The sequence below is a fragment of the Rhinoraja longicauda genome, chromosome 33 (genome assembly GCF_053455715.1).
Source record: "Rhinoraja longicauda isolate Sanriku21f chromosome 33, sRhiLon1.1, whole genome shotgun sequence".
Classification (NCBI taxonomy): domain Eukaryota; kingdom Metazoa; phylum Chordata; class Chondrichthyes; order Rajiformes; family Arhynchobatidae; genus Rhinoraja; species Rhinoraja longicauda.
In genome coordinates this window covers 19,940,157-19,965,843 of record NC_135985.1, presented here as the reverse complement: position 1 = coordinate 19,965,843, position 25,687 = coordinate 19,940,157, and the positions used below count along the sequence as shown (strand labels likewise).

Here is a 25,687-nt window from a genome sequence, read left to right as displayed (position 1 = left end):
GAAGTGACCAGAAGTGGGAACATTGGCTGGTGTTTCCCTCCATCGATCGGGCGCAAGGTGGACTAGGAGATGAGGAGATAGGCTCAGGTACAACCCAGACTGCACCTGTCCCCTGCTGCTCTGAAGGACTCAGTGCAATGAAGCACAGAGTCTATCCCAGCCTTGGCAGGCTCTCCTTGTTAGACACAAAAAGAACTGGCGGAGAAGCTCAGTGGGTCAGGCGGCGTCTGTGGTGGGAAATGGGCAGATGGTTTCTTTGGGGGTTGGGACTGATTAGACGTTTTGTGTTGAGGCCCCTCTCCAGACTGGTCAATTGGTCTGAAGAAGGGTCCTGACCTGAAACGCCATTTGTCCATTTCCCTGCCCAGATTCTGCCTGATCCGTGGAGTTCCTCCAGCACTCGGCATCAAGCTGAAGACTCCAACCTCCACAGTTCCTTGTGGCTCCATCCCTCCCTTCTCCGTGTCATCTCAGCTGAGTGCCAGAGAATGAAGCAGGCCCGGACCAAAGGGCAAACACTCTACTCTTGTGCCAGCAGCCTCTCTGAGTGGGTGCACGTGTGGAGAGGGCTTGGTTGGGCCAGGGAGCTCATGGAATGGAGATGAGGGTTGTGGTGTGAACTTTGTGGGATTTTTATAATTCCTGGGAGATCTCACATGCAGAATGTTGAGAATCCTGGAATAGAGAACAAAATAGCTCATTCAAAATAATAATAAGCATGTTCTAATATGCTCCCTGTGCTGTTTTAATGGAAGATGTTGAAGAGAGGTTGAAAATGTTCGCTGGGAGGTTTCAACAAGGCACATTAGAAATCTGCACAAAAACAGCCACAATTACTATTCCGGCCTTACTTTTATTTAGCTTTCGCTTACCTTTCAGTGATGCTGCAGTTAAAGTTGATGAAAGGCAATCCCAGCCTATGCCGAGCAAGACAGTGAAGGGAAGGAAATAGCAGGTTTTGTGTTAGCAACAAAGGAAGTGGGAAGAGAAGCACTTTATACACAGTGTTAGAGACAAAGACAATGTGAAGAGCCAGCATCGTCATCCAAAGCAGGTCCACGTGAAGAAGCTTGAGGCATTTGTTAACAGAGTCTGAACAAGCAGTGGGCATCACTGCTTGTTCTCGATCTTAAGCCCCACCTGAGAATGTAAGGTGGGGTGATGCACTGGACTAGCACCGGGCAGGGTGGTACTGCTGCATCTAGTGTTGTTTCAGTTGTGCTTATAACTGCTGATAACACATGGCCACCATTTCAAAAAAGACCCGTTGGGCTCTCCATGGTGTCCTAGGGAATATTTACCCACCATCGAACGCAGATGATCTAGTCTTCACATCTCTGCCTCAGAAGGCAGTGGAGGCCAATTCTCTGAATGTTTTCAAGTGAGAGTTAGATAGAGCTCTTAATGACAGCGGAGTCAGGGGATATGGGGAGAAGGCAGGAACGGGATACTGATTGTGCATGGTCAGCCATGATCACGGTGCATGGCGGTGCTGGCTCGAAGGGCTGAATGGCCTACTCCTGCACCTATTGTCTATTGTCTATAATCTGTAGGATGTTGCTGTGCAGAAATTGGCTGCAGTCTTTCCTAGAATATGTCACCAATACACTTCAAAAAATATTTGTCTAGCTCAAAAGTTCTGACGTTGTGAATGGTCTAATATACATCTCAATGTATATTACGATCTAACAATGTAAATTATATTTAAACCACGATTCCATCGCCTCTATGAGTCATAGTCACACAGCGGGGAAACAAGCTCTTCGTCCCAACTTGCCCACACCAACCAACATGACCAATCTACACCTGCCTGCGTTTGGCCCATATCCCTCTAAACCTGTCCTATCCAAGTACCTGTTTAATCGTTTCTTAAACGTTGCAAATGTCTCAACTACCTCCTCCGGCAGCTCGTTCCAAACAACCCACCACCCTCTGTGGCTCCAGAATCGGCCTCTTCAGCCGTCTCAAGACCCACAGAAAGGAACAACAGATGGACCATCGCACTCAACTTCAAGTGATCCCCGATGACTATGATAGAAAAATGGCAAAAGCAAATTTTATTTGATCATTTCCCTGCTGCAGCCATTTTTGATTTCCAGTGCATTCTGCTCTTGTTAATTTTGGATGTCTCCCACGTTCTGAAGTATAAGAAAATAACTGCAGATGCTGGTACAAATCGGAGGTATTTATTCACAAAATGCTGGATTAACTCAGCAGGTCAGGCAGCATCTCAGGAGAGAAGGAATGGGTCTACCCATTCCTTCTCTCATGAGATGCTGCCTGACCTACTGAGTTACTCCAGCATTTTGTGAATAAATACCATGTTCTGAAGGATCAGCAGTGCCTCATTCGGCCAGTAGATGTCACAATTTCCTTTCAGTCTGAAGAAGCTTTTCCCTGGTGGCATCAAGGCTATCCTCCCAGCTACTGATGCTGCCCTGGCCTGCATGTCTACCCCTGGCCTACAACTTTAGGCTGTGCACGCCACACGCAAGAAGAAGAAGTCTGAAGAAGGGTTCTGACCCGAAGCGACACCTGTTCTTTTTCTCTCAGCATTTTGTTTCTGTTGTCGGTATAAACCAGCATCTGCAGTTCCTTCCTGCGCAATTTCCTGCACATGCTTTAATAGTGGGAGGGACACACGAGGAATAGAGGACGTTTGTGAATGGGGGGTCATAGAAACATAGAAAATAGGTGCAGGAGTAGGCCATTCGGCCCTTCGAGCCTGCACCGCCATTCAATATGATCATGGCTGATCATCCAGCTCAGTAGCCTGTACCTGCCTTCTCTCCATACCCCCTGATCCCTTTAGCAAAAAGGGCCACATCTAACTCCCTCTTAAATATAGCCAATGAACTGGCCTCAACTACCTTCTGTGGCAGAGAATTCCACAGACTCACCACTCTCTGTGTGAAGAAATGTTTTCTCATCTCGGTCCTAAAAGACTTCCCCCTTATCCTTAAGCTGTGACCCGTGGTTCTGGACTCCCCCAACATCGGGAACAAACTTCCCGCATCTAGTCTGTCCAACCCCTTAAGAATTTTATATGTTTCAATAAGATCCCGCCGTTGAGAAAGATCATGCAGGGTTGTGAATAATTCGGAGAAAGAGACAGGGAATGGTACTGGCCCACCTAGTCAACCAGGAGATGGTAATGGGGTCAAGAAGTATAAGAAAATAACTGCAGATGCTGGTCTGAAGAAGGGTCTCGACCCGAAACGTCATCCATTCCTTCTCTCCCGAGATGCTGCCTGACCTGCTGAGTTACTCCAGCATTTTGTGAATAAATCGATGGTATTGGGGTCAATGGGCTGAATGTCCATCTTTTGTGCTGTAAGTGTGCTTATATTTACGCTAATCACAGTGGGATTTGGTTTAAATACTCCAGCACTAAATGAATATTGGATATAAATCATCTTAAACATTAGCTACAGTAAACTCACAATTACCTCTCCCTTGACAACAACAATCGAGATTGAAGCTCTGATTGTTGTCTGGGAGATTTTGAATAGCGCCATTAAAAACATCTATAAATTTTAACAGCTATCTGTGTTGCAGTTCCCCAGGCACAAGCACTTGGGGGCTGAAGATGCCAGCCAGATGTGTGCTGGTGTAATGCAAGCTGGTCAGGCACAGAAGGCACCATTGTCTGCACCAGTCTGATGTCCATTCACTTGGCCACGTTAGCGGATAACAGCAGAGCGCAAATCCTGGCTACTTTTCCTGCCTCAACAGAAAGAAAATCCCTCTTGTCACAACTCTTTTTGATTGCAACCATGGAAAGAATCGCCAACAATGGTGTGGCCACATTGCCAGCTTACAGGATGTATGCAACCACTTCAGGCAGCACATCAACAATTAAAAAAACACACACTCTGGTAGGTGCAGGAGTCTAGTTTAGTTTAGTTTAGAGATATTGCGCAGGAAAAACAGGCCTATCGGCCCCCTGGGTCCACGCCGACCATCAATCCCCGCACTATCCTACACACTAGGGACAAATAACAATTTTAACTGAAGCCAATTAACCTACAAATCTGTACGTCTTTGGAATGTGGGAGGCAACCAGAGCAATTGGGGAAAACACGCGGGTCACGGGAAGTACGTACTGACAGCACCCATAGTCAGGATCGAACCGGGGCCTCTAGTGCTGTAAGGCAGCAACTCTACCGCTACACTGCCGTGACACCCTGGAAAGATTGAAGCAGGAATTTGATGTGACATTAGAATAAAATCCGCAAATATTGGAAGCACTCAGCAGGTCAGACATCATTGTGGAAGGGGAAACAGAGTTAATGTTAGCAGAAGGGTGGGAACCAGAGTAATAGGCAATAACTTGGAAGGAATGATGAGAAGGTAAAGGTTAGGACCAGTACAGACAGGGAGAGGTGAAGGGATGTTGTAACACTGATGGGTTGAGGTGTATTTATTTCAATGCAAGGCAGATGAAGACAGATGAACTTAGAGCCTGGATCAGTGCTTGGGACTGTGATGTTGAGGCCATTGAAGAACGTGGTTTCGAGGGGGACTCCACTGGCAGCTCAATGTTCCACGGTTTTGATATTTCCGACGTAATTGAGAGGGAGGCAAAAGAGGTGGAGGATTTGCACTACTAATCAGGGAGACTGTCACAATGGAAGAGCTTAGAAATAAGGAAGGTGCAAGCACTCTAATGGGATTTACTAGAGCCAGTAGCAAATGGGAAATAGAAGAACAGAAATGTTGACAGATTACCAAAAGATGCCAAAACAACAGGTTTGTCTTAGTGCAGCAAAAAACCTGCAGATGCTGGTTTAAATCGAAGGTAGACACAAAATGCTGGAGTAACTCAGCGGGTCAGGCAGCATCTCAGGAGAGAAGGAATGTTTTGAACATTGACTTCTCTCACTTCAGATAGTCCTTGCTTCCCCTCTCTGTCCCCTCCCCTTCCCAGTTCTCCTACTAGTCTTCCTGTCTCCGTCTACATCCTATCTTTGTCCCTCCCCCTCCCCTGACATCAGACTGAAGAAGGGTCTCGACCCGAAACGACACCCATTCCTTCTCTCCTGAGATGCTGCCTGACCCGCTGAGTTACTCCAGCATTTTGTGTCTAGGTTTGTCTTTGTGGGTTTCCCAATATTGACTGGGGCGTGCTCAGGGCTGAAGGCTTGGACGGGGTAGAATCTGTGAGGTCTATCCAAGAAGGTTTCTTGAAACAGTATGTGGATAGTCCAACACGAGAAGGGACTTGTGTTGAGAAATGAGCCTGGCCAGGTGACCGGTGTATCAGTGGAAGAGCACTTCGGGAATAGTGATCATAACTGCATAAGTTTTAAGATTGTTTTGAATAGAGCGAAGGCTAGACCTTGTGGGAAATACTGAATTGGAGCACGGCAAACTGCAACTTTATCAGCTTCGCTCTCTGGTATTTGAATTGTCCATCCAGAGGAAAAGATTCTGACTGTCTACCCTATCTATGCCTCTCATAATTTTATACACTTCTATCAGGTTTCCCTGCAACCCTTGGCATTCCAGTAAAAACAATCCAAATCTGTTCAACCTGTCTCTATAGCTAAATTGCCTAATCCAGGCATCATTTTGGTAAACCTCCTCCTTTTCAAAACCTTCATAACCTCCCTGTAATGGGGTGACCAGAACTGCACACAATACTCCAAATGCGGCCAAACCAAAGTCCTATAAAACTTTCTGACTCTTATACACAATGCCCCAACCATTGAAGGCAAGCATGCCATACGCCTTCTTTGCCATTCTATCGACTTGAGTAGCCACTTTCAAGGAGTTATGGACCCTCTGTACATCAATGCTTTAAGGGTCTTGCCGTTAATTGTATATTTTCCCCTTACATTCAACCCCCCCCCAAAGTGCAACACCTCACACTTGCTCGGATTAAATCTGCCATTTCTCCGCCTCTTGCTGCAGCTGATCTAGGTCCAGCTGTACACTTTGATAGCCTGCCCTCAGCAATCTTGGTGTCATCTGCAAACATAAGAACAAACCCATCTACGTTAAATCCAAAATATTTATGTTTCCCTTTCCATGGATGCGTCCATCAGAAGGTACGGAAGCTTGAAAGCAAGCACCACTAGACTCAGAAGCAGCCTCTTCCCCTCTGTTCACAGGCACCAGAATGGCCATTCCATAAGATAGAGTTTTGCCCAATTCACCACTGCCTCATAATGGACTTTGCCAATGGAAACGATGCGCTACAATGCTGAGAACTATATTCTGCACTCTGTAAATCCTGCTTTGCTCTATCCATTGTACTTCAGTTTGACTTGGTTGTATTTATGTATGGTATATCTGATCCTTTAGGACGGATGCAAAACGAAGCTTTTCACTGTACCTCGGGTACACATGACAACAACAACAAGACTAAACCTAAACCTGACACGCTGAGTGTTTCTAGCAATTTTTGGTTTTGCTTCAGATTTCCAGCATCTGTGTTTTGATTTAATTTTCATTTGCGTGATCATTGGATGCTTTACTGTGTTAAAGGTGATATATAACTTAACCTTGTCGTTGCTGCCGTGTTTACAGGAGTGCATCAAAGTAGGAGGCCATCTAAGACTAACACTATGAGAACGGTGCAGCATAAATGACATCCAGTGCCCTGAGCTATTTCTCTGCGGCATCCTCCTGAAGTTGTGAAAGTAAAATAAAAGGTTGAACATGAACCATACCCAAAAATGGAATATTCCAAATTTTAAAAATGAACTGCAGTAAACCATAATAGACAATAGACAATAGGTGCAGGAGTAGGTCATTCGGCCCTTCGAGCCAGCACCACCATTCAATGTGATCATGGCTGATCATTCTCAATCAGTACCCGGTTCCTGCCTTCTCCCCATACCCCCTGACTCCGCTATCTTTAAGAGCTCTATCTAGCTCTCTCTTGAATGCATTCAGAGAATTGGCCTCCACTGCCTTCTGAGGCAGAGAATTCCACAGATTCACAACTCTCTGACGGAAAAGGTTTTTTCTCATCTCCCTTCTAAATGGCCTACCCCTTATTCTTAAACTGTGGCCCCTGGTTCTGGACTCCCCCAACATTGGGAACATGTGTCCAACCCCTTAATAATCTTATAAGATCCCCTCTCATCCTTCTAAATTCCAGTTTATACAAGCCTAGTTGCTCCAGTCTTTCAACATACGACAGTCCCGCCATTCCGGGAATTAACCTAGTAAACCTACGCTGCACGCCCTCACGAGCAAGAATATCCTTCCTAAACCCGACCCAATTACGTCAAACCTTCACTCTGTGCAGGGGTAAATGCATACAAGTGTTAATCACACATGGTCACAAGTACTGCTCAAGCAGGTCTTCTCCCAATGTATGCCAATTCTCCAGTGGAATACTGAAAGTGCTGGCCACATCATTCTTGGACAGGAGAGGATGAGGTAAATCAACTTGGTCTGTTTAGATGACACCAAGTTATGGAGGTATAAGGATGTGGTCTGTTCAGAGAAGTGAAGACTGGGCAATACAATGCGTTCCGCTGCAATGTTCCCAACTCTCTACTGCTATCCCTGAAGTTTTCCTCACGTTAGATCCCCCCTCAAACTGCCCCACCCCAACACCATTGTCGTTGACCAGCTAACATTCTCCTGACACGTGTTGCCCAACAGGAAAAATAGTTGGATTTTTAATTAGCCCATTCTTGGCTCTACGTCAAGCAACCTTATGCTCATAGACTTCATGACTCAACGTGTTCAAAGAAAATATACACTGTTTCTGAAATGCCCCTGTGATACTTTCCCTGGTTATTTCACAGTGAAGCTCAAGAGGGTCATCTTTGAAATTAAAACTGAGACTCCTCTTCGTGGAATGAGGAGTAAGAATGTAGAAGGTACTATCTTCACATTGAGGAACTAGTTTCTTAAAATGAACCGGTTTTTGAATAGCAAATGGGTTAAAATTGCTGGATTCAGAGTAACGATGGGGAATTGAGATTAAAGGTAAAGATGTTGCCTTGGTTAGACAAGGAAAGCGTGGCGTGGCCTCGTGGATTAAGAAGCTGGCTTTTCATTTGCTGAACACAGGATGGGTAGAATTTCCAAAAGGGTTTTCTAGATATCCTGTTGCAATTAATGTAGATGATTAGCGTCAATTCAGAGAAATGGGCTATTTTAGGATAATCAGGAAAATCCCTGGTGGAAATCCATATCACCCCAAGACTGGGCTAGTACAGTAACAGTCAGAATAGATGAACATCAAAGGGGAAAAGTAAATCAGTGATGGCCAGGGACCATAGGGTTAATAGTGTCACAGTTGCTTAAAATTTCAGTCGTGATTCCCTCAATCTCCTGCATCGTAAGTCCAATGGGCCCCACCATAATGGTGGTGGGAGATTGAGAGAACATCAACTCGGAAGCAAAGTGCCGCAGGACTCACAGTGTCAACATGCAATTATAGTCATGGTGCAATGAAACTATCACAACATAGCCAAGTGTAAGAAAATAACTGCAGATGCTGCTACAAATCGAAGGTATTTATTTCACAAAATGTTGGAGAAACTCAGCAGGTCAGGCAGCATCTCAGGAGAGAAGGAATGGGCGACGTTTTAGGTCGGGACCCTTCTTCAGACTGATGTCAGGGGGCGGGACAAAGGAAGGATATAGGTGGACACAGGAAGATAGAGGGAGAACTGGGAAGGGGGAGGGGAAGAGAGGGACAGAGGAACTATCTAAAGTTGGAGAAGTCAATGTTCATACCGCTGGGCTGCAAGCTGCCCAAGCGAAATATGAGGTGCTGTTCCTCCAATTTCCGGTGGGCCTCACTATGGCACTGGAGGAGGCCCATGACAGAAAGGTCAGACTGGGAGTGGTAGGGGGAGTTGAAGTGCTCAGCCACCGGAAGATCAGGTTGGTTAAGGCGGACTGAGCGAAGGTGTTGAGCGAAACGATCGCCGAGCCTGCGTTTGGTTTCGCTGATGTAAAGAAGTTGACATCTAGAGCAGCGGATACAATAGATGAGGTTGGAGGAGGTGCAGGTGAACCTCTGTCTCACCTGGAAAGACTGTTTGGGTCCTTGGATAGAGTTTAGCGGGGAGGTAAAGGGACAGCCAAAATTGAAGTGTAACTAGGATTAAAGAGTAACAGGGCCAGGGCATAATTAAGACCAGGGTCTTTTTGTCATAAGGTCATAAGGAATAGGAGTAGAATTAGGCCATTTGGCCCATCAAGTCTACTCCGCCATTCAATCATGGCTAATCTATCAAAGTACAATTAGAAGTTAGTCATTAAGATTACCCAATAATTAGGGTCTGAGTGCATTTGGGTCAAGTTATAATTAGGGACCAGAATTATTAGGGTCATAATATAAATAGGTTCAGAGTACAATTAAGGTCAAAGAGCCGTTAGAGGTCAGAGGTTTTGGGGTCAATGTATGAACAGGTTCAGAGTACAATTATGGTCAGTGTAGTTTCGACATCAGAGGCATTAGGACTGTTGTATAAACAGGTTTAGAATACAATTAGGGTCAAAGTGTAAAGTTATAAATAGAGTGTGGTCAGAGTTGAGGCCTTTTCCTAGCAGTTAGCTCAGAATGTTGATATTCCCTGACAATTTGGATGCATCCATTCTGCACAACGCCCTTCACTCTATTACCAACAAGTCAGTGAGCAACAGGGATTCAGCGCAACCAGTAGGTAGACAAAAAGCTGGAGTAACTCAGCGGGTCAGACAGCATCTCAGGAGAGAAGGAATGGGTGACTTTTCGGGTCGAGACCCTTCTTCAGACTGATGTCGGGGGGGTGGGGGGCGGGAGAAAGATAGGATGTAGTAGGAGACAGGAAGACAGTGGCAGAATTAGGAAAGGGGAGGGGAAAGAGAGGGACAGAGGAACTATCTGAAGTTGGAGAAGTCAATGTCCGAAGAATGGGCTCGACCCGAAACGTCACCCATCCCTTCTCTCCTGAGATGCTGCCTGGTCCGCTGAGTTACTCCAGCATTTTGTGTTTACCTTCAATTTGAACCAGCATCTGCAGGCTATTTTCCTATACAGTATAACCAGTGGTCATTGTGATAACCCTTTGTTGCACCATCACCAGAAGGAACATGGAGTGGCGCTGAGGTGGGCCAGCCTACCGGGAGTAGCACGACAGACCAGTGCAAACAACGGTGTTGAAGACGGCGAGAGGCATGAACCACTCGTGGAAGGTGCTGTTGATCCACTTGTCCGGCATGATGTAGGCTGCATAGACGGTCGCAGAGCCTGAGGGGTGGAAAACAATGCAATGGGGTCACTTGTAGTTGACCAGCTTGTAACCCGCGTGCATCTCCTCAAAGTGTCTCCTGTTGCATCCCACTAGCGTGGGCAGTGGTTTAGGTTTATGTGGCTGATGTAAAGGGTCTCGACCCAAAACGCCACCCATTCCTTCTCTCTAGAGATGCTGCCTGTACCCCGCTGAGCTAGTGTCTATCTTCGGTTTATGTGAAGGGGGCAGGTAATGCTACCTCTCGTTGATAGGATAGGGACACTGCAGTCGGAGCCAGCATTTGTGGCCCACCGTGACTTCCCACCAGCGGTGGATGGTGAAAAAACCTTCGCCAAATCACCACCGTCCATGGGGTGGCGGTCGGTACCAGACGTGAGGTAGTCAGGCCCAGGGGTTGACTAATGATGATGATGGACTGGTAATCTCTGGCGTGACTTGGAGGGTGAACCAGAGTAATGCCTCCAGCAGATTCGGGTCGGCTGCAGAGGGTGGGCTCGGGACACGAAGATGGCCGGGCGAGGAGAGGAGAGGGACATCAGTTCGCGGGAACCGCTCCAGTACATCGAGCGCGCGGTCCGACCGGATTTTGTATAGTAGCGCCAATAATGGCAGCGCCCGCATGTGAAATGGATGCAAAAAAGAATTTCATTGTGCAGTTGCATATGCGATAAATTAAGCACTATCGACTGTTGAGAGGAACTTGCAGGCAACAAGGTTCCCAACTTGCCTGGTTTTGCTGCCCGTGAGACGGTGGAGAACGAGGACTTGGCAGTAACTGAGGCAAGCTGCTTCAGTGGGATTACTGCAGATTGCAGCCACAATGTGCAAGTGCTGGGGGGGAAATGAATATAAACCTACTGCCAACGTTCTAGCGGACCATCTAGAGACACCGAGAGCACATCCAACAGTTGTATGTTCACATGCAGTCAATGCAACCACTCCTACCTAGGCTGTAGATGCTCAGAGCGCCGTAGTCGAAGAAGAAGCAGATGTGCCTTGCTCGAGTGGACATTGAGCTAAAGGTGTGGGCACAGCTTGAGGTGAAAGGATAGACACAAGCGGAGACCATGAAGACCAGGAGTGGCCATGTGTAAGCTTCGTTCCAGAAGTCCAGAGTGTATGAAAGGGCCAGCAGGTTCCAGACAAAGTACCTGCAGAACAAGACAACATATTAAAGCAGAGGGAAACAGGCCCTTCGGCCCACTGAGTCCGCATCGACCAACAATCCCTGCACAAGCCTACATACACTAGGGACAATTTACACTTATACCAAGTATATAAACCCAAGCCAATGAACCTACAAACCCACACGTCTTTGGAGGACTTTAACCTTTAAACATCCTTTGATCCTTTAAACACTTATCTACCTTCTCTTAACCTGTCTCCCCCAACAATCCATCCTCCACAATCAGGGCTGCACAGTGGCACAGCGGTGGAGTTGCTGCCTTGCAGAACCAGGTTCGATCCTGTACAGAGTTTGCAGCTTCCCCCTATGACTGCGTGGGTTTTCTCCGGGTGCTCCGGTTTCCTCCCGCATCCCATAGACTTGCAGGTTTGTCGGCTAATTAGCTTCTGCAAATTGTCCCTCGTGTGTAGGATAGAACTAGTGTATAGGTGGTCGGCACGGACGCGGTGGGCCGAAGGGCCTGTTATTGCACACTGTATCTGTGAACGGAATGTAATAAGCCATACCCAAGGCTTTTGTTTAAGATTTCTCTAATCTAAAATAGCAGAGATTTTACCTCTGGTAGAGAATTCCTGAGATTAAACGTGCTCCGACGGAGGTTTATCCAGTTTAAAATTATTGCCCTTTTAATTTGTAAGGATATCCCCTCATTCTGATCAACAATATTTCTTACAGTACAACACTCTGAATGCTGCATAACTCTCAGTACTCCTTCAGAACAACAGACCAGGTTTCATGAATAAATCCCCAGGAGTTGACATTAACCTGTAACCTCCTGATTTCACACGCAGGAGGGTAACCAATGAACCACAATTGACATCTGGACATCTCACATTTTGAATCTTTCATCAATTCATTTAAAATAACCTTTCAAAAATTAGTTCATGCTACATAGACACTGCTGGTGATGTTACTATTTATCGGTCCTTCTAAATTGACAGTTAAGGGTCAAACCATGGGTGTTCTGCAGTCACATATGGAGCCCAAAGTGGACAATGCCGGCCATTACTTCACTGGAGGTTGAGTGAACCACAGGGTTTCACGGCAGGTTGCGGGTTGCTCCATGGTTACCGTCACTGATACCGGCTTTCTTCTGCAATTATGTGTGTTAATACAACAGATTGTTGGAGGCAAAAATATCACAATATTAATAGGTGCCAGAAGAGGTGCAAAGGAAAAGATTTGCACAAGTGGTACCAGAAAGGAGAGATTGCAATTTTCAGCAAAGAATAGATCCTGATGGAAGTATGTCGGAGAGACATGGATAAGGTGGATAGAGTCACTTTCCCTGGGTGGTGATGACAGATGCATGAGGGTACAGATTTGAGAGGAATGTTGAAAGGAGATTTGCGAGGCGACTTTCTGACACAGAGAGTTGTCGGTGCCCGTAATGGCATGGGAGGTAGTGGAAGCAGATACAACAGCCACATTGAAGAGACATTTAGACAGGGGCATGAACAGGCAAAGCATTGAAGGATGTAGACCGTATGCCGGAAGATGGCCTTAGCCTAATTGGCATCATGGCCAGCACAGACATTGTGGGCTGAAAGGCCTGTTCCTGTACTACACTGTTGTATGTTCAGTGTAATAGCTTGGGAAAAGGCCAGATTGACATATTTACCAGGATAGATATAAAGAAAATGTTCCTACTTTTGGGAGAATCTGTAGATTCCTTAGACTTTTTAGTTTAGTCTAGCTCAGTTTAGAGATACAGCGCGGAAACAGGCCCTTCGGCCCACCGAGTCCGAGCCGACCCAGTGATCCCCGCACATTAACACTGTCCTACACACACTAGGGACAATTTACACTTCTACCAAGCCAATTAGCCTACAAACCTCTACGTCTTTGGAGTGTGGGTGGAAACCAAAGATCTCGGAGAAAACCCACGGAGTCACGGGGAGAACGTACAAACTCCGTACAGACAACACCTGTAGTCGGGATCGAACCCGGGTCTCTGGCGCTGTAAGCTCTGTAAGGCAGCAACTCTACCGCTGCACCTGCCGAACCAGGCTGCGATACAACCAGTCAGTCAGCTCTCCCTGTGCGCCTACAGAAGTTTGATAGAGTATTCGATAACATTGATCTCCCGGTGGCTGAGCACTTCAACTCCCCCTCCCACTCCCAGTCTGACCTTTCTGTCATGGGCCTCCTCCAGTGCCATAGTGAGGCCCACCGGAAATTGGAGGAACAGCACCTCATATTTCGCTTGGGCATCTTGCAGCCCAGCGGTATGAACATTGACTTCTCCAACTGTAGGTTGTTCCTCTGTCCCTCTCTTCTCCCATCCCCCCCCTCCTCCTTCCCAGTTCTCCCTCTAACTTCCTGTCTCCACCTATATCCTTCCTTTGTCCCGCCCCCCTGACATCAGTCTGAAGAAGGGTCTCGACCCGAAACGTCACCCATTCCTTCTCTCCTGAGATGCTGCCTGATCCGCTGAGTTACTCCAGCATTTTGTGAATAAATACCAAATCTCCTCAAACGTCTGAGGAAGTCGAAGCACTGGTGAGCTTTCAAGGTAATTGTACCAAGGTGCCAGACCTCGGACAGCGCACCAAAGATGATACGACCCTCTGAGATTGTCACATTTGTTATGGAAAGTAATAACGATCCACTATTTTATTAAACTCCATCTCCTTCCTCCTAAATGCATTTCCCTCAAACATCCCACTCTCTGACAGGGGAGATTCACCAGAACATTGGCCGGAATGGAACCATTCAGTGGTAAGGAGAGAATGGATAGACTGGGGTTGTCTTCCTTGGAGCAGGAATGGCTGTGGGGGGGGGGAAATACAAAATTATTTTCACTGCAATCCATTCCATCACCATGGCCCTCAATTTCCACCTTTGTTTTATTGGCTTAACATTAAGGGTCGTACAGCACAAAACCATCAGGTCCATGCCGACCATCAATCAACCATTCATACAAATCCTACATGAAGGGAGGATTTCATAGGAACTAGAAGGGTAACGTTTATACACAAAGGACGGTGGGGGTATGGGACAAGATGCCAGAAGAGGTAGTTGAGGCAGGGACTATCGCAAAGTTTGAGAAACATTTAGACAGGTACATGGATAGGATAAGAGGCATATGGGCCAAACGCAGACAGGTGGGACTAGCGTAGATGGGACATGTTGGTCGATGTGGGCAAGTTGGGCCGAAGTGTCAGTTTGCATGCTGTATGAGTCTGTGACTTTATTAATCCCACGTTGTATTTTCCTCACATTCTTTTACACTCCCCCCTTTTGTATTCCACTCACGTACAAGTGATAGGACCGAGTGATAGTGGCTAATTAAACCACCAGCCCGTGTGTCTGTCTGTGATGTGGGAGGAATGCAAGGCATCTCGGAGGAAACCCGTGCGGTCTTTCATCCATGCTTTGCCTCCTTTGATGATTATTGCAGTGGTCCCCAGGGCACCCTCTGATCTCCCTCTCACCGCCGATCTGAAGCCACCGGCAGCTGTCGCTCATGTCCACACTCACACCGATTCACGTTCACCCACCATCATACCACTTGCTGGCCTCCATTGGTACCCGGGTCTGGCAATTCTGACCTTTACAAACCTCATCTCTGCTTTCAAATTTCTGCATGGCCTTGTTTCCCCACATCCCTGTGGCCTTCTCCACAATTACAGCCATAGAGTCTTACTACATGGAAACAGGCCATTAGGCCTAACTTGCCCACACCGGCCAACATGTCCCATCTACACAAGTCTCGCCTGCCTGCATTTGGCCCATATCCCTCTAAACTTGTCCTCTCCATACACCTGTCTAAATGTTTCTTAAACTTTGCGATAGTACCTGCCTTAACTACCTCCTCCGGTAGCTCGTTCCATACACCTATCACCCCTTGCGTGAAAAGGTTACCTCTCAGGTTCCTGTTAAATCTTCCCCCCCTCACCTTAAACCTATGTCCTCTGGTTGTCGATTCCCCTACTCTTTTTTTTGATAAATATTTTTATTAAGCATAAGTACATATTAATAAATTATTATATCTTATACATTTCTATACTTTTTTTTTTTTTCAAAGAGGAAAAGATAGAGAAAAATAAAATAAAAATAAGAAGTCCAAATTGGAGAAATGAATGGAGTATTAAAAAAGTTATCCATCATTGGAGATATATCGATGATTTACAATTCATAATTCTTCCTCCATTCCATTATTCAGGCCGCGGTCAGGTCCTCGCACCAAGCCATTTTGACCCTTTAAATATACGATAAATGGAGACCATATTCCTCTGAAAAGAATCAACCTGTCCATGAGTACAAGTCTCAATCTTTCCAGATGGAGTGTCTCCGACATTCCTGTAATCCACATTTTAATTGTGGGGGATGTAGGACCTTTCCAAAATTTCAGTATTAATTTTTTCCCAATTATTAAGCTATAATCAATAAAAATTCTTTGATTCGTTGTTGTTAATTGATCTGTTTCTAATATTCCCAGTATTATTAAATTTGAGTCAGGGGTCAGCTTCATATTAATCACATTCGAAATTATTTTGAATATTTCTGTCCAGAATTTAGTGATTTTTTCACAGTTTGTAAATATATGCGTTGAATTAGCTTCCAATTGCTGACATTTATCACAAATGGCAGATATATTTGGAAAAATACTATGTAATTTAGTTTTTGAATAATGTAGTCTATGTAATATTTTAAATTGTATAAGAGAGTGTCTAGCATTTAGCGAACAGTGATGTATGTGTTGTAAACTTTCATCCCATATCTCAGGTCTAATAATTTGACCTAATTCATTTTCCCATGACTGTCTATATATTTCTGTCGTTGGAGCGTCGTTTTCCAGTAAAATATTATAAATATATGATATCAATTTTTCTGTATTTGGGTGTTTATTTAGACATTCATCTAAAATCTCTGTCTTTCTATTTCTAATTTCATATGTGTTTGCTTTTACATAATCTCTAATTTGTAAATATCTAAAGTAATCCATAAATTTGTTGTAATTCTTGAAATGAAAGGAAAAAATTTTCCCTATAGAGATCTCCCATCTTATTTATTCCACAGTTTTTCCATTGTAAAAAACCTTTATCTATCATTGAAGGTTTAAATGTGATATTATTTACAATAGTAAGAGCTAGTGGTATACATTCCAATTTTAATGTTTTCTTTATTTGTTTCCAAATACGTATTCCACTATCTATTATAAGATTTTCACTATAGGTTTTCTTACTTATTTTATTATTGGCGAATAAAATCGAACTAATTTCAAAGGGCAAACAATCTTCTTTTTCCATTTTTAACCAGGTTGGTTGTTTATCTGTCTCTACTAACCAGAAGTTAATATTTTTAATATTGACTGCCCAATAATAAAACATAAAGTTTGGTAAAGCTAGACCTCCATTTATTTTTGCTTTACATAAGTGTTCTTTTTTTATTCTATGGCTCTTATAATCCCAGATAAAGTTAGTGACTATGGAATCAATCTTTTTTAAAAAAATTTTAGGAAGATATATCGGAATCATTTGGAAAAGATATAATAATTGTGGAAGAAAAATCATTTTTATTGCATTAATTCTACCTATCATTGAGATTGGTAATGTTTTCCAATATAAAATATTTTTATTTAATTTGTTCAATAAGAGCGGAAAATTAGATTTAAATAAAGAATCAAATCTTTTTGTTACATAAATTCCAAGATATTTTATTTTTTCGTTTGCTATCTTAAAAGGAAATTGTTGTAATATATGTAGATTTTTTACCCTTATCGGCATAAGTTCACTTTTATTCCAATTAATACTATATCCTGAATATGATCCAAATTCAGTTATTAATTTTAGTAAATTTGGAATGCTAATTTCCGGGTTTGTGATATAAAGTAATACATCATCCGCATATAAAGAAATTTTATTTTCAGTATTTATGGTGTCATATCCATATATTTCAGGATGTATTCTCACCCGTTGAGCTAAAGGTTCTAATGCAAGTGCAAACAATAGTGGGGATAAAGGACAACCCTGTCTGCAGCCTCGAAATAGATTAAATTTATTTGATAGTATTTGATTTGTTATTATTCTAGCTGTTGGATTGGTATATAATAATTTAACCCAAGTGATAAACTTCTCTCCCAAATTAAAAAATTCCATAACCGAAAACAAATAAGACCATTCCACTTGGTCAAAGGCTTTCTCCGCATCTAACGAAATAATTACTAAGTCTTTATTAATACCTCTTTTCGAATATATAATATTATATAATCGTCTGAGGTTATATGAGGAATAACGTTTTGGTATAAATCCTGTTTGATCGGGATGAATTAGTTTATTAATAACTATACTTAATCTTTGTGCTAATATTTTCGTTAGTATCTTTTGATCAGTATTTAAAAGCGCTATAGCTCTATATGATCCTGGGTCCTCCAGATCCTTGTCTATTTTAGGTATAAGTGTTATAATAGATTCATTTAACGTTTCTGGTAGTTTCCGACAAGTATAGATATTATCATAAAGTATCTTCAGACGTGTTGTGATCAGATCATAAAATGTTTTATAAAATTCCGAACCCCTTGCGTGAAAAGGTTACCTCTCAGGTTCCTGTTAAATCTTCCCCCCCTCACCTTAAACCTATGTCCTCTGGTTGTCGATTCCCCTACTCTGCGCAAGACACTCTGGTGCTTACAAATCTATTTGATTCTGGGCTGCATCTCCCCATTTTCAATCATCTCACCTGGTGAAATCATGCCTTCAGCTGCCAATGTCCTTAACATTTATCTTCCCTCCTTAAACCTCTCCAGACTTTGCTCAAAATTAGCCTCTTTGACCCATCGTCTCATTGTTTGACATTATATTGCCTCGAGATGTTTGATGACATTCTCATGAACTGCCTTGATTCATTTTTCTTCCTTGAATGGATTGCGTTGTTTCTGCTAAGTTCCGTTTCACTAAAGAGTTTAATTTTATTGAATTAAACAGTTTATCGCCACCTGGTGCAATGGATTATTTTTTATGCTTTTATTTTATTCACACAGATGAGGTACTTTCTGCATCTTAGTAGCAGAAATCAGCTGTGGTCAGAGCTTAGACTAAGATACCCTGCACTCATGTAAACATGCTGGTGTTGGACATTTACTCATTGACTCTGTGCGATCATAAAACTTAGCCAAGGCTCGTGTTACTGCCGTGGGGATAATTAGGAGGACGTTTGTCACCTCCATTTGCCTGTATTGCAGTAGCCAGCAAGCCATCAGGAAACTCTCACAGTCCCTTTCATATTGCACCAAGGAGTTTTCTTGATTCGATCATGAAAATGATTCAAAATATATTAATGCCGAGGGAAATGTAGCGCGGTGAATCACCAGGGTCAACCAAGCTTCTTGGTGCTTCTGCTCTGATTTATCCTTGTGTGTTGTAGGATCGGTAATAAAAGCCAGCGAGAGGGTGGCACGGTGGCGCAGCGGGAGAGCCGCTGCCTTGCAGCGCCAGAGACCCGGGTTCCATCCTGACTACGAGTGCTGTCTGCATGGAGTTTGCACGTTCTCCCCGTGACCACATGGGTTTTCTCCGGGTGCTCTGGTTTCCTCCCACACTCCAAAGACATGCAGGTTTGTAGGTTAATTGCCTTCGGTAAAACTGTACATTGTCCCTGGTGTGTGGGACAATATTAATATATGGGATGATTGCTGGTTGGCGAGGACTCGGAAGGCCGAAGGGCCTGTTTCGGCACTATATCTCTAAAGTCTAAAGTAAAGTCTAAATCTACCTTCACATGGTCTTTTCGCTCAATTCCCTGCCAGTTTATGTGCCTGTCTATATGCCTCTTAAATCTTGCTATTGTATCTGCTTCACAGTGGCTTTATCGCAAGGAGAGCTTTAGGGACACTTTAGAAAGGATGCCCTTGACTGTCAAGTACTTTGAATTAACCTGAAAGGGATGTGAAGGGCGCTATATGAATGCACGTCCTCACTTCCCCCTCTCCCTTCTGTCTGAGGACTAATAGCCCACGTCCTGTCAAGTCGGTGTGAGAGATTGTGTGCAGGAGATTCACTCCTGTTTTACTGTGAACAACCGTGACCTCCGTTTCACTTTCACAAATGCAAAACAAGGGCTTTGCCCCGACAATTGAAACAAATCAAATTGAAGTGAGTTGGAAACCTGCCACGACTCGATCACCAACGGACTGGGAACATTCCGGAGTGAGAAATCACTGCTGCCTCCCGTTAGGACTGGCGTGAGGCGGCAGTATTAAGTCGCCGTTGCAAACCCTGTGGGCCCTGAGCAGATTGTCAACAGCTTCAGACAAATGCAGTGTGGCTTTTGCAGTTGCTCCGAGTGCATGTATAGTATTCACTGTGCCACCAACTGAAGGAGTGTCATCATTGTCAGAGAAGCAGTATTGAAGGGCCATTGTACTACAGTGTGGAGAGGCACTGCACTGGCAGAGAGACAGAACCAACAGAATGGCATTTAATTCTTAAGGGATTGGACAGGCTAGATGCAGGAAAAATGTTCCAGACGTTGGGGGAGTCCAGAACCAGGGGTCACAGTTTAAGAATAAGGGGTAGTCCATTTAGGACTGAGATGAGGAAAATCTTTTCCACCCAGAGAGTTGTGAATCTGTGGAATTCTCTGCCACAGAAGGCAGTGGAGGCCAATTCACCGGATGTTTTCAAGAGAAAGTTAGATATAGCTCTTTGGGCTAACGGAATCAAGGGGTATGGGGGAGAAAGCAGGAACGGGGTACTGATTTTGGATGAGCAGCCATGATCATATTGAATGGCGGTGCTGGCTCGAAGGGCCGAATGGCCTCCTCCTGCACCTATTTTCTATGTTTCTAATAACTCAGCTGAAAGCAGAAGGAAGCAGAGATACAGGGATTCCAAAGTACTCAGCCTCAAATGGCGTGGATCGCACGCAGCGGAGTAATACAATTGTAGCATGGTATTGCATGAAAGGTGGGGCACTGCAGTACAGGTGCACCATTGATTCTCTGGCCACTAGTGGTCTGGCCCCCTTTAATCTGGACAAAATCCCATCCCCCTCCCCCCTCCTCCCAGAAGTCCCCCCAAAAATGTGGCACCTAGGCCGAGTGAGGTGGCCTAGATGAAGTCCCGATGAGGTGGAGGCTGGACACCTCACTCGGCCTAGGTGCCGGTGGGTGGTGCCGGTGGGCGGGCCCAATTTGCCCCCTGTGGCTGGGGCTGTGTAACTTCGGCCCAACCTGAGCCGGCAGATCCGTTCCCAATGCCGACTACCGCGGCCGGTATCTTGGCCCCCTGAGGCTGTGACCTCTGTAGCTCCGGCAAGACGGATAATACGGCAAGGCTCTGGAACCAAGGGTGCCGGAAAATCGGTCGTGGAACTATTCTACTGCTGGAGGGGCAGTACTGTGGGAGTGCTGCACCTTTTGAGAGACAGTACAGAGGAATCACTGCGTCTCTTCTTAATGTTGTTCTCAGCTGAGTTATTACTCAAAGCTCCCTCTGCTGCTCTGGGTTTATAGAAAATAGGTGCAGGAGGAGGCCATTTGGCCCTTCGAGCCAGCACCGCCATTCATTGTGATCATGGCTGATAATCCACAATCAGTAACCGGTCGGTGCCTGCCTTCTCCCCATATCCCTTGATTCCACTAGCCCCTAGAGCTCTATCTAACTCTCTTTCACATTCATCCAGTGAATCGGCCTCCACTGCCTTCTGTGGCAGAGAATTCCACAAATTCACAACTCTCTGGGTGAAAAAGTTTTTTCTCATCTCAGTTTTAAATGCCCTCCCCTTTATTCTCAGACTGTGGCTCCTGGTTCTGGAATAACAGATTGTTGCTAGTGCAAAAGTAGTTCTCTCAGTGACCTCACCAATATCCACCCCTCAGTCTACATTGCTCAGCAGGTTATGAGATGATTATCACATGCTGATTCTTAGATCTTCCTGTGCACATATAGGCTACTCTGATTCCTACACACACTGTCTCTAATTCAAACGTAAGTGAAAATCAAGGGAAAACTGCAGATGCTGCAAATCTGAAATAAAAATAGAACATGGTGAAAATACTCAGCAGGTCAGGCCGCATCTGTGGGAAGAGAAACAGAGTGAACATTCTCCTTAAAAAAGACATAAAGTGATGGAGTCAGGCAGCGTCTCTGGAGAATATGGGTAGGTGATATTTCGGGTCGGGACACCTAATTCAGACTGATTGTGTTAGGGGGAGGGGAGAAAACGGGAAGAGGGGGGTGGGGGCAGGACAAAGTCAAGCCAGTGTTGTGGATATAGAAACATAGAAAATAGGTGCAGGAGTAGGCCATTCGGCCCTTCGAGCCTGCACCGCCATTCAATATGATCATGGCTGATCATCCAACTCAGTATCCCGTACCTGCCTTCTCTCCATACCCCCTGATCCCTTTAGCCACAAAGGCCACATCTAACTCCCTCTTAAATATAGCCAATGAACTGGCCTCAACTACCTTCTGTGGCAGAGAATTCCACAGATTCACCACTCTGCGTGAAAAAAAACTTTCTCATCTCGGTCCTAAAGGACTTCCCCCTTATCCTTAAACTGTGACCCCTTGTTCTGGACTTCCCCAACATCGGGAACAATCTTCCTGCATCTAGCCTGTCCAACCCTTCAGAATTTTGTAAGTTTCTATAAGATTCCCCATCAATCTTCTAACTTCCAGCGAGTACAAGCCGAGTCTATCCATTCTTTCTTCATATGAAAGTCTTGCCATCCCAGGAATCAATCTGGTGAACCTTCTCTGTACTCCCTCTATAGATGAAGTGAGGTTTCCATGCTCTCCAGAGATGCTGCCTGACCTGCTGAGTTACTCCAGTATCTTGGTCCTTTTGTGGTAAGCCAGCATCTGCAGTTTCCAGTGACTCCCACTTTCCCTTCTGAAGGCTCCTTGACCTGAAATGTTGGCTGTTTTCTCTTCCCACAGATGCAGCCTGGCCTGCTGAGTAATTCCTGGATTTTCTGTCCTGATTTTACAAAGCTCAAAAGTATTTCACAGGCTGTGAAACATTCTGGGATGGCCTGGGATTGTAAGTTTGCCCTGGTATATGAGAATCTTTCTTTGACAAAGAAAATAATGCCACTGCTGCTGCTCCCACTGTACCATTTTTCACAACATTGTAACATGTAACAAAACCTTATCACGACATAAATAACATGACACACTGCCAAAATAGAACGTTCCAGTTTCCACTATTGATAATTGTTCCAATGTTCCCTTCAGACACTCCCTGCACTGCCACATTCTTTATACTTGACAAAAGAGGTAAATGAAAACTCAGAGAATAGGAGAAAACATTTTCACGCATTTCACACGAAACAATACACTCCCAGCAACCTTCTGATACGTTCCAACTTGATTGGGCAAAATCTGCCATCCCCCAGAGTATGTGCGAATTATAAAGTGAACAATTAAACCCTGTCTTTTGTCCTGGACCCGGCACATTGATGCATTCATGAAAGCCCATCAATGCCTCGACCTCCTTGGAAGATTGAGGAGATTCGACATGTCATAGAGTCATAAAGTTATAGAGTGATGCAGTGTGGAAACAGGCCCTTCGGCCCAACTTGCCCACACCGGCCAACATGTCCCAGCTACACTAGTCCCAGCTACACTAGTCCCACCTGCCTGCGGTTGGTCCATATCTCTCCAAACCTGTCCTATCCATGTCGATGAATAATCTCTTGAACTTCTACAGGTGTACGGCAGAGTGCATCGCGGCCTGGTTCAGCAACTCAAACACACAGGAATGAAGGAGATGACCAAAAGTGGTGAACACTGCCTGATCCATGGTAGACACAAAATGCTGGAGTAATTCAGTGGGTCAGGCAGCATCTCTGGAGAGAAGGAATGGGTGACGTTTTGGGTCGAGACCCTCCTTCAGACTGATCTATCACGGGTTCTGACCTGTAGGAAAATAACTGCAGATGCTGGTACAAATCGAAGGTATCACAAAATGCTGGAGTAACTCAGCGGGTCAGGAAGCATTTCAGGAGAGAAGGAATGGGTGACGTTTCGGGTCGAGACCCTTCTTCAGCCTGACCCGCTGAGTTACTCCAGCATTTTGTGATACCTTCGGCGGGTACTGACCTCCTCACCATCGAAAGGATCTATAAGAGGTGCTGTCTCAAAAAAGGCAGTCAGCATCATCAGGAGCCCACACCACCCAGGCCATGCTCTCATTTCTCCCCTGCCATTGGGAAGAAGGTATAGGGCCAGGTTTGGGAACAGCTTCTTCCTAACAAACATCAGGCTATTGAACACTACGGACTTCCAGTAAACTCCAAACTATGAATTGCCTGGGTTTCAATTGGGACTTGTGCTTTGTCTTGTTTTTGCACTAGATTGGGTTTTTCATTTATTGAACTGGGACTCAGACCCAGTGGGCCAAATGGGCTGTTTCCATGCTGTGTCTTTCTATCAATCATCTCATCTTCATTCCAGCCACCATTTCTGTGCTTTCCTACCAAAGTTGACGACCTCATATTTTTTCCGCAGTTTATTCCATCTGCCAATTTCTTGCCCATTCACTTGGTGCATCTATATCCTTCCCCCTAGCCTCCCAGCATTCTTCTCAAGGCCCACTCTGCGACCTAGTTTTGCATCAAGGTTTGTTTTGGGCCAGGGCACACCACACTTCAAAGGAAAAAGCCATTGGCTGTGAAAAAAAGAGGAGGTGGCAGTGTCTGCAGAACATGCAGTTTCCTTGTGTTTGCTGTCAGGTGGATGAGCATGGAGACACAAGAGATGGCAGCCAGCCTCCATTCTTCCTTGGTCATCTGTTGCCAGCCCTGATTTATTCTGGCCTTTTCCTACCTCCAGTTACGCCCCCTCCCTCTAGTTTCAAGCTGAAAACCTGTTCCGACCTGAAACATCACCCATCCATTTTCCCCAGAGATGCTGCCTGTCCCGCTAAGTTACTCCGGCGCTTTGTGTCAATCCAAGAGACTGCAGATACTGGAATCTTGAGCAAAAAAAACCCAAGCTGCTGGAGAAACTCAGTGGGTCAGGTAGCGTCTGTGGAGGGAAATGCCCAGACGATGCTTTGGGACGGAAGCCTTCTTTGAGACTGGAGTAGAGGGGAGAGAGCTGGTAGAAAGGGTCGAGGGGAAGGGCATATCATATCATATATATATATATATATATACAGCCAGAAACAGGCCTTTTCGGCCCTCCAAGTCCGCGCCGCCCAGCGATCCCCGTACATTAACACTATCCTACACCCTCTAGGGACAATTTTTACATTTACCCAGCCAATTAACCTACATACCTGTATGTCTTTGGAGTACCACTCGTTGGCCAAACAGTTGGCAAGTGATAGGTTGATCTAGGTAATGATGGGATGTCTGGTAGATGAGTTAGGTGGTGAAGAGAAGGGTGGAGATGATTGTCTTCCCACTTCTCACCTCCAGCCTTGGTGACCATCTCCACCCCTCCCCCCTCTCCCCCACTCCATCCAACATCTGTCAATCAATTCTGATCCACCTATCACTTGCCAGCTCTTGCCCCGCCCCTTCTCCTCATTTCTTTCTACTATCTCCCCCCTACTCCATCGGTCTGAAGAAGAGTCCCGACACAAAATGTCATCAGTGGATGGCCTTGCTGCTAAGCTAGAAGTTTGGTGCAGTGGTACAATGTAGCCTATGAGTTAAGCCAGTGACCAATAGAACATAGAAACATAGAAAAAAAGGTCCTGGAGTAGGCCATTCGAACCAGCACCACCACTCAATATGATCATGGCTGATCATCCAGAATCAGTACCCCGTTCCTGCTTTCTCCCCATATCCCTTAATTCCGTTAGCCCCAAGAGCCCTATCCAACTCTCTCTTGAATACATCCAGTGAATTGGCCTCCACTGCCTTCTGTGGCAGAGAATGCCACAGATTCACAAATCCCTGGGTGAAAAAGGTTTTTCCTCATGAAGAACATAGAACAGTACAGCACAGGAACAGGCCCTTTGGCCCACAACGTCCATGCCGAACATGATGGAATAGGTTTAACAGGACCTTTGATAGACTGTATCTTTGATGCCCCACCCACTCCATGCCTCAGAGTTCAGAGTACAGTTGTCTGCAAAAAAAGGTTCCAATGTTCTCAGTTCATTACTGTAGATCTGACTACATCAGCTGGAGCACTGATAATAATATTGTGTGCGGTTTATGAAGTAGCGTTTACAATCTTCAGGACTCTATACTAAACACGGAGCCATATTAATATTTTTAAAATTAAATCAAGCTTTTTTTGTGTTAAAGATGAACACCGATAAAGCAGATTTAAACATTGCTCAAGATAGACGCAAAGTGCTGGGGTAACTCAACGGGTCAGGC

The 25,687-nt window shown here is 45.0% G+C and overlaps 1 protein-coding gene across 3 annotated transcripts in view; it reads right to left on the bottom strand.

Moving 5' to 3' along the window:
- LOC144608987 (membrane progestin receptor gamma-B-like) overlaps positions 1-25,687 on the bottom strand; it is a 75,033-nt gene that overhangs the window by 13,108 nt on the left and 36,238 nt on the right. For 2 of the 3 annotated variants that reach the window (XM_078427279.1, XM_078427278.1), the window contains exons 4-6: positions 11,160-11,365; positions 10,084-10,210; positions 873-917 (exon numbers count right to left, since the gene is read on the bottom strand). In XM_078427279.1, the coding sequence (XP_078283405.1) occupies positions 873-917; positions 10,084-10,210; positions 11,160-11,365 (378 nt within the window). The remainder of the gene's footprint in view (positions 1-872; positions 918-10,083; positions 10,211-11,159; positions 11,366-25,687) is intronic. The other variant, XM_078427280.1, reaches the window with a different exon arrangement.